This window comes from Camellia sinensis, chromosome 5 (assembly GCF_055761805.1).
Source record: "Camellia sinensis isolate YWXY chromosome 5, ASM5576180v1, whole genome shotgun sequence".
In the NCBI taxonomy this organism is placed as follows: domain Eukaryota; kingdom Viridiplantae; phylum Streptophyta; class Magnoliopsida; order Ericales; family Theaceae; genus Camellia; species Camellia sinensis.
The window spans coordinates 54,679,472-54,688,277 of record NC_138965.1 but is presented as its reverse complement, the minus strand read 5'-3'; the positions used below and the strand labels follow the sequence as shown (position 1 = coordinate 54,688,277).

Here is an 8,806-nt window from a genome sequence, read left to right as displayed (position 1 = left end):
GGGGCAACTTTCCATTGCCATGCAGCCCCTTCAAGCAAGGGGCAATTTTCCATTGCCTCCGATCCGAGGTTGCGTATCTCAAGGGTAAGTTCCGTGCTCGTTTAGCATTGGCCGTTTGCAAAAATAGTTTTTTACTGAGGTTGACTATTTTCTCGAAAACTATTCCATTTTCCAAAACCCGACCTTTTCTTGGACCCAAAAAAGGAAAATTTTCAGTGCTTACACCCTGACTTGCATGGTTTTCAGATCAAAAATCGAACAAGTGTGTTAATCCGACTCTCATCTTGATCAAAACTGTTTTAGTAGAAAACCAAAACAAAAAATGATCAAAATGATGAACTAGGGGCACAGTTGAGTCAGGCGTTTTGTCTTTCCCCCGTCGTCAACATACTTGCTAGGAGGGCACTCTACCCACCAGAAGAAATAGCTGTGAGCTAACGGCGTTGGGTATGAACCCGCAACTTGCTATTCATTCATCAATCACCTTGGGGAGGGACGAAAAATGAGAGAATAAAGAATAGAGAGGTGTAAGTTGAGAGAAAAGTAAGAAAAAGGGTTTTGAGAGGAAAAAAACCGAGCCTGAGGGTCGAGTGATGTGAGAATCACAAATCAGAAAGGGTGCAAAACATACCCGGAGGAACTGGCTCCTTGAGATTTGAGGTCTTTCGTTGAACATGTCCACGTGTCGTGTCTTTTGTTTTGTTCACCTCAACTTTTGTTTTGGGTCTTTTCTAAGTGTGTCTCGTTGTGTTTAGGTCGTGTACCCTTTTGTTTGAGTCCTTCCCGCTGTGTTCAGTTGTAGGCTCGATACCCCGGTTGAAAATCTTTTTTTATTTCGAAAATCGTTTATGCTCAGAGTGCTGTGCCATTCTCTACATCTGTGCGAAGCAAAAGAAGAAGAAAAAAAATTTGGGGCATCTGAGCGTGCTTCAACTTCAATCGGTTCCATCTTTGTGTTCCGTCTTGTCAGATTGGGCCGTTTGTTCAGGATTTGCTGTGTGCAGAATGAACCGAGTGTGGTGTTAGGGGCTGTATGCAAACTAATCCCCAACAGAGTATGGGCTGTGCGTTCAGTTTGAGCAGTGTGTTGCTTGGGCTGTTTTGCTATGAGGCCGTTTGGTTATCTGATCATTACAGTACAAATGCTCGATTTTTCAGACAACAGGTCAATTCCATTCACATTGAGGTGTAACATGATGTGATGCGATGCAATATATGAGATATGTAAATGTAACACTTTTTAAACAAAAAGTTTGTTCATTTCATTATCTTTTTCAAGTACATAGTTTTGAAAACAAAAATCTGCCTGCGACAGTACAAGGTAATCTAACTACCAACAAAGAGAAGGAAGAAAAGAAAAAAAAAGTACAAAAAAAAGAGAAAAGCAGCAATCTGGATCATCATCAGTAGTCTCGGGCCCGGGGATCTGTCCTCGCCCTCTTCCTGGACGAAGGGCCAGGGGCATCGTCATCAGCATCGCCATCTGAGCCTGAGTCTGAGTCGTCTCCAGCCTCCTCAGATGACCCGGCCTCTGCCTCTGCCTCGGACTCATCATCATCATCATCGTCATCATCAGGGGTCGGCGCCTGAGAGCTACTCCCGACACGAACACGCCCCGCCCTGGTACGGGGACGTACAGCGTCTCCACGCCCTCCTCGAGCAGGAATAGAGGGCCCAGCCGGAGCGCCACCCACCGGAGGAATCTGGAAGGGAGGCTGAAAAGCACAAAAGGCAAATACATCAGAATACTGTGAGCAGTGTATCAGTGCAGAATGCAGTGTATGAGTACAGTGTGTGAATGCCGTGAGCAGTTTATCAGTGCAGAGTGCAGTGTATGAGTACAGTGTGCAAATGCCGTGAGCAGTTTATCAGTGCAGAATGCAGTATATGAGTACAGTGTATGAATGACGTGAGCAGCTTATCAAGTGTTGTGTTGTGCACCAGATTATGTAAAGCAGCTTATGAGTATGTTTTAAGGTCGTGATCAGAAGAACACACCGGAATACTATAGAGGGCCAGGAGGTCGAAGGTCCGCTGTAGCATCCCCATCATGGAGGCATTCAACTCCAGAGACTGCCGGGTGTACTCGGAGGACGCCTGCAAAAGTATCAAAGGCATCAATATTCTGCGGAATATCAAAATAAACTGAAATAAAATGACAATGCAAGATGCAAGAGGAAGTAGTACATACCGGAGGTAAGTCATAGAACCCGACCAACTCATGGTCAGCCGGAGGAGGAGCAAAGGGAATATGGTACGTCGCCCCACCCTGCCCTCGGCATGTCAGTATCGTGGGTAGCGCTGGCCAGCTAACCCCCTGACCCCTCCGAGCTCCGCTCCTCCCACGGACACGAGCCGTCCTCGACGTCCCTGCCCCAGCTCCTGCTCCAGCTACTGGCGCCGCAGGTCCCCCTCTCTCAGCTCGGCGGCCACCGTTCAGAGGCCGCATAATGTAGGTCTGGACGTACTCTCTGAAGTCGCCCTCGCCCCTAACATCTCCCGTGTCCCACCTAATCGTGTAATCGGCCATCTCCTGGGCAGTGAACCTCTCAGTATCTCTCATATGGGCAGGGGGCGGACCCGGAACTATGTAAACCCAGGGTCTGACACAAGAAACACTCGCCCAGGTACCAAGCCCGACAGACCGGGCCCTCCAACAGAATCCAACAACGGGCAATCTCCTCTGCACCCTCGTAGTGATCCCTCACCACGGCTGGCAACGGAGCCCAGGGTTGCCAAGTGATCTGCAGGTAAATATGCAGTTTGTTATCTATCTGTTATCAAACATACAGTGCTAAGCGAAGCCTAAGCAAATTCCAAAGTTGAACATACCTCCGCGGCGGTGATGGTGTCAAAGTAGCGGCGGAAGAAAATAAAAGACTCCCGTGGTCTCCGCACGCATCGCACATCAAAGCGATGAGAAAAGGGGACGCCGAGTGGGGTCTCCACATCAAGTACTGGGGCAAGCCCGGGAAAGTAGGCATACACCCACAACTGCAGAACAGATATAAGTATGACTATCAGATAAAGCAAAATACAGAATAAAGCAGAAATGGCAGAGCCGTGTGTTGTGCGGTGTATTGTACAGAGTATACAGTGTGTGCAGTATCAGTCAAAGTAAAGTAGAGTATATGTGTGCCGTGTGTGCAGTATATAGTTAGTGAGAGGCAGACCGTGGTGTGTGCAGTGTACAGAATACAGAAAACGTGAAGCAGAAATGTAAAAGGGGAAGAAGATGTACCTCCCAAGCTCGCCAGTAGCCGCCGAGAAGCTGTCCGCTGAGGCGGGAAGAAGAGCTCATGTAACCATACAAAGTGGCCAAGCCGGCGCCACCCCAGTCATAGCGACGAATCCGCCTGACATCCACCAGTGCGCTCAACAAACATAGAGGCACAGTGCTCGCCCGGTCGGCGCAAAGAGCCGTCCCGAAGAGGAACATGATGAAGCCCAGTGCATACCGATCCACCTCCTTTGGAGTCATCTGCGCCTCCTCCGCCAAGGCTGGCTGAATTCGGAAATGGCTCTCGAACCAAGAGTACCTGACAACCCCTGCTCGAGCGAGGGGAGGCTGAGTGCCGAGCAGGTACAGTTGGGCGGCGTTCCACTCATCCCTATCGGTGTCGAAGGGGATCGGATCACCCCCTACCCTGATGCCGGTGAGCATCGAGAAATCATAAGGGGTCATCGTCATGTCCCCCGCAATAGAGAAGTGGAAGGAGTTGGTGGTATCCCACCACCTCTCCACTAAAGCGGCAAGCAAGGGCCTGCAGGTTCTAAGCCGGGAGAGCCCCCTGTAGAAGATGCCGAAACTGGCCTCGTCGACGATATGACGAACCGCATCTGGCAGCTCTATGTACCAATCCCGAGCAACGACATTCCCATACCCGTGGATGGTACAGGAATCCCCCTGTAATAAAAAACAACAATTGCGAGGCAATATTCTAAGTGCAGTTTTAAGAAGCATACAGGTATACAGCATGTGTGCATGTTTTCAAATTCGAACAGACATCGGGTGTCGGTGTACTTACAGTGAACTACAACGTGTGATGTGTCAGCGTGTTTGAGTGGTTCAGGGCAAACACAGCATGTGTGCATGTTTTCAGACTCAAGCAGATACCGGGTACCAGTGTGTATGCATTGAAATACAGTATGCACCGTGTGTTTGGGTGATTCAGGGTCAGTGCAGTGTGTGTTCACGTGTAAGTTTCAAACAGATATCGGTTGTAAGTTTGTTTGCAATCAACTACAGTGTACAGTGTATCGGTGCATCCGGGCTAAGCAGCTAGAGAACATAATCAACTAATGGCAGTTATGTTCTACATTGTGGAAAATAATAAAACAGAAGAAAGAATGTTACCTCGGAAGCGCTGAAGGACAGATGGGAGGTAGGCTCACGCAGGAGAAGCTCGGGTGCCACGCGCCTCTCAAAGCTCCAGAACTGGCGTAGTCCATCGGGGAACATCACATGAATCGCAGGCCTGTAGGTCTTCGGATCGAACGGCCGGATATGAAGTGGCAAGGGGTCGGCCTCGGGATCCATCTCGAGCTCTGGAGGGGACGCCCTGTGGAAGATCGTGCGCCATCTCGAAGAGAATGTGAAAATGGCCGGAAGACGAAAAACCGGGCGAGAATGTGAAGAGTCAACAAAAAGTCAACCCCGAGAGGGCCGGAAAAGCCGAAGTGCATAAAAGGCACAGATATCGAGAAAAACTCAAGGGAAACAAGCCCCGAGTGGCGGAAATCGAAAAAAACAACACCGAAATGAAATTTCAATCGGTTCAAAACGTTCGAAACGCAAGGGTGAACGCGAATCGAACGACGAAACGGAGCCAAAAACCAAGGAAAACGAGGAAATAAGGCTTAGAAAATATTTTAGAGAGAGAGAGAGAGGAGAAGATTTCGAGCAAGGAGAAGTAAAGAAAATAGGGCTAGAAGCCCTATTTTAAAAGGCCCGTAGCGAAATGCCAAAATTGCCCCAATACAGGGACTTTTTGTCGATCTGCCACACTCTTTGCCGGTCGGCCAAATAGTTTGCCGATGGAAATTGTATGATGGCCGATGCATGGCCGGTGATGTATTTTGATGGTCGGTGGGTATCCGGTGGTCTCTTACAGTGGTTTTGGAGCCTCCTACATCCTTTTTTTGGGTTATATGTGTGGTTCAGGGCCTTCATTGCTCAAGACGGTGCAAGAAACGTGCATCTCCGACGCTCAACCAGCCTCCGTTTTGACCTCGGATTGTGTCTTCTGTGCGTGGCACTCAGATTCGTGCAAGGTGTATCCTTTTCGTATCCTTTTGGCTTTTACAAAACTCAAAAGTTGCCCCATGTGCATCACATGTCAATCGCACTGTCTTGTGCATTTCAAATCAAGCGCACTGTCTTGTGCACTCGCGTTGTATAACGCATCGCGCTGTTTTACGCATCTCATTGCATTTTACGTGCATTCTATCACGCTATCTTGCGCATCGCACTGTCTTGCGCACTCGCATTGTCTAACGCATCGTGCTATCTTGCGCATCTCATTGCATTTTGCATGCATTCAATCGCGCTATTTTGCGCATCTCATTTCATTTTACATGCATTCAATCACGCTATTTTGCGCATCTCATTGCATTTTGCATGCATTCAATCGCGCTATTTTGCGCATCTCATTGCATTTTGCATGCATTCAATCGCGCTATTTTGCGCATCACACCGTCCCGTACATATGACGGTCTAGGAGACCCTAAATCCTCTGAAGGTGCAAGTCCTTCGGTGTTTGTCGTGCCCGAACGACTTTTCATAAGTTGCATTATACATGCATTTCAAGCGACTCGCGTCGTCGCATATTCAAGCTCACGTGCATCTCAAAAGCTGCGCGTTGTCGCCCACTTCAAAATCATGCATCATCATGCATTTGCATTTCAAAAACAAAAACAAAAAAAAAAAACATGCATATGTCATGCATCATTGTAAATAATGCATATGTCATGCATTTTTACTGTAAATATTGCATTTCCATTCCATTGCATATTTGTAGATATTGCATTGTAGCTTGCATGCATTCACTGCATCACCTCCGCCTATGGCTTGCGCCTTTCCATGTTGAGCTTGGTCTGGTATGTGCCCTTACTTTTCACGTCGAAACATAGTTCAGTAGACCGTTCTATGTTAGACACGGCTTGTATGTGTACATGCCTTTCCTAGGCAAGATTTGGTTTGGCCCGCAGGCCATATCCATTATATCCATTTCCATTCCATTGCATATTTGTAGATATTGCATTGTAATTTGCATGCATTCATTGCATCACCTCCGCCTATGGCTTGCGCCTTTCCATGTTGAGCTTGGTCTGGTATGTGCCCATACTTTTCACGTCGAAACATAGTTCAGTAGACCGTTCTATGTTAGACACGGCTTGTATGTGTACATGCCTTTCCTAGGCAAGATTTGGTTTGGCCCGCGTGCCTTATCCATTGCCATTTTCCCCAGCATTTTCATTGTATATATTACATTGTAGTGTAATTTTTGCATCCAGCATTAGGATCATTGTCCTTTCCCCAGCGGGTCATTTCCCCACTTATGTCATCCCTCCCCAATACTTGTTCTTGTGTCCGTCTACATTACTCGTAGTTCTGTTGACCGTTCTATGGTAGACGAACTTGTTACCTCCATCAATCTATTTGACATGGGTGTGGTTTCGAACCGCTCATGATTGGATCATGATTCAATTGCATTGCATTTTCATTTGCATTGTTCATACATAGTTTTGTATATATTGTATATCATTTTGCATTCATTTTTGTATTGTCATGCATGTTGCTAATAACATTGTACCTGTTAAGTTTGCTTTCTTTGCAGGCACGATATTGTATGTACGGTTCATTTGAGGCTGGTGCAACCAGACGTACCACATAGGTGTTGTATACTCCGAGTGAGACGTATCGAGAAATGCATAATTCTCTTACATCCTTTCTGCATTTGTAATGTAGTTGCATTGGTGTATGCTAGCTTAAAACTGTCGCATGTGTGCTTCATTACAGTTTTCTTTGCATGATCATAAGTTATGTCCGGCTCTGTGCATTGTCTTGCATCGTGCCCCCACCTTCGGGCGCATATCTTGTTTGTCTTGCATGTTTGTATGAGTCTTCGGCCTTGTCAAAAATGGGTCGTCTCTGGGCTTTGACATTCACTCCCGTCATTGTTATGACTTACGAGTTCTGTCAAAGAGGGGCAATTGTAGACACCCCATTTTTTACCGTCCTCAAGACTTGGACGTCACCATTGGAACACTTGGTGATTACCCTTGTTTGTGTTCGTCTTGACTTCCCGGAGGTCTCGGTTGCGCGCCTTGCCTCAAGATCTCTCGACTCAACCGTGTTGTGTCTGGTTTTGCACCAAACATTTGTGTTTTGCCTTGGAGGGGCAGGGAATGCCTTGTGAGGCATCCCCACACATCACCGGCCATGGCTTGAGGCCACCGACCAGTGATTTTATGCCATCGGCAATGTATATTGCCGGACGGCACTCTTTGTTGCCGGTCGGCCATTTATTTTGCCAAAATGACAATTTTGAATGGCCGATCACTGTTCATATACTTTTAGTAGATATTTTGTGCCAGCTGTGATAGCTGGCACCCACTCTGTTCTCCTCCATACACGTGTATGGAGGGATTTCCCTCTTGGATGACTTGTTTTGAAAGCCTTACAAGAGGGAGTTGCCTATACGAAGAGGGCTCCTCTCTTGGCATTAGGGTTACAAAAAATTTCAGAGGGAGTTCTGGATTAGGGTTAGGGTTGATACATATTTCCTATCTCTATATCTCTCTCTTGTGTGTTTCTAGTGTGTGTTTGTCCATACTATTGCACACAAACACATAGTGTTACACCTTCTCTTGGTTGTTGAGGGACCAGAGGGTTGTTCTTGGTGTTCTTGACTGGATTTGAGCTCAAGGAGGCAACAAGATCATCATTTGTGAAGGAGGACTTCAAGGGTAAGAAACTAGCCCCTTTTTACCCCATTTTTGCACACTAATTTTACCTATATTGCAACTGTTTTTTGGCTTTGCATATAATACATAAAAGTTTTGTTTTTAAGGCCTCTAAATAGTTTGTTAAGAGTGTTTTAATCTTTGGGGTTGTTTGACCCCTCTTAAGCCTTGTTTGGCCCTTGTTTTGTGCTATTTTGTGTGAGCTCCGGGACTTTGGTATTTGGGCCTCCTCACCACTGAAATCTTGAGGGATTTCAGTGGTAAGGATGGTGCCTTGAGGTCCCAAGAAGGAGAGGGCCACCCCCTCTCCTTGTTGTCCTTGAAAAGGACCATTTTTGCCTCTTGAGGGAGCACCTAGCTTAGGCTCTTGTTGACCATGCCTTAGCTATTATTTATGCTTATTTTGCCATGGAATAGCATTGTTTTAAGTTGGTTTTGGTACACCATGCTTGCTTAGCATACATGCCTTGTAATGTCATTTTGTTGTCGTAACATGCCTTAGGTTGTAAACCATTGTTCTAGCATGTTTTAGGCTTGGCTTTGTGAAGTTTTCATGTTTATTTTTCCATGATTAAGGTTTGTTCTTAGTTGTTTGGGTCGACTTTGGCATGCATTGTATAGCCCCTTTGCATTTTGGCTTGTTGGCCTTAAGGGTGTGAGTGTATAGCATGCATTACTTGCTTTGATTTAGTGGGTTGGGACCATTTTCCATGTCATTTCAGTCCACTTAGTATGCTTGTATGCTTGCATTTCATGGTCCCTTTGATGTGTCAAAGGCTTGTGTTGCATGCTCTATGTTTTGGTCATTGTGCATGCTTTTGAATTCAAGTCATTTAGA

At 46.5% G+C, this 8,806-nt stretch overlaps 1 protein-coding gene across 1 annotated transcript; it reads right to left on the bottom strand.

The window, feature by feature from the left end:
• Nucleotides 1-1,398: 1,398 nt before the first annotated feature.
• On the bottom strand, nt 1,399-2,530 carry LOC145791411 (uncharacterized). Its single transcript, XM_082871768.1, has 3 exons — nt 2,192-2,530; nt 1,999-2,097; nt 1,399-1,715 (listed from the first exon to the last, which is right to left on the bottom strand). The coding sequence occupies exons 1-3, from the start codon at nt 2,528-2,530 to the stop codon at nt 1,404-1,406; spliced, it is 750 nt and encodes a 249-aa protein (XP_082727894.1). The 3' UTR covers nt 1,399-1,403.
• Between the last annotated feature and the right edge of the window lie 6,276 nt (nt 2,531-8,806).

Excerpts from the sequence above, each read along its gene's own strand:
- LOC145791411 (XM_082871768.1), bottom strand. The coding sequence starts at position 2,530 with ATGGCCGATTACACGATTAGGTGGGACACGGGAGATGTTAGGGGCGAG. Across the intron at positions 2,098-2,191 it reads GGTTCTATGACTTACCTCCG|GCGTCCTCCGAGTACACCCG; the intron begins GTATGTACTACT and ends ATACTTTTGCAG. Across the intron at positions 1,716-1,998 it reads TGGCCCTCTATAGTATTCCG|CCTCCCTTCCAGATTCCTCC; the intron begins GTGTGTTCTTCT and ends TGTGCTTTTCAG.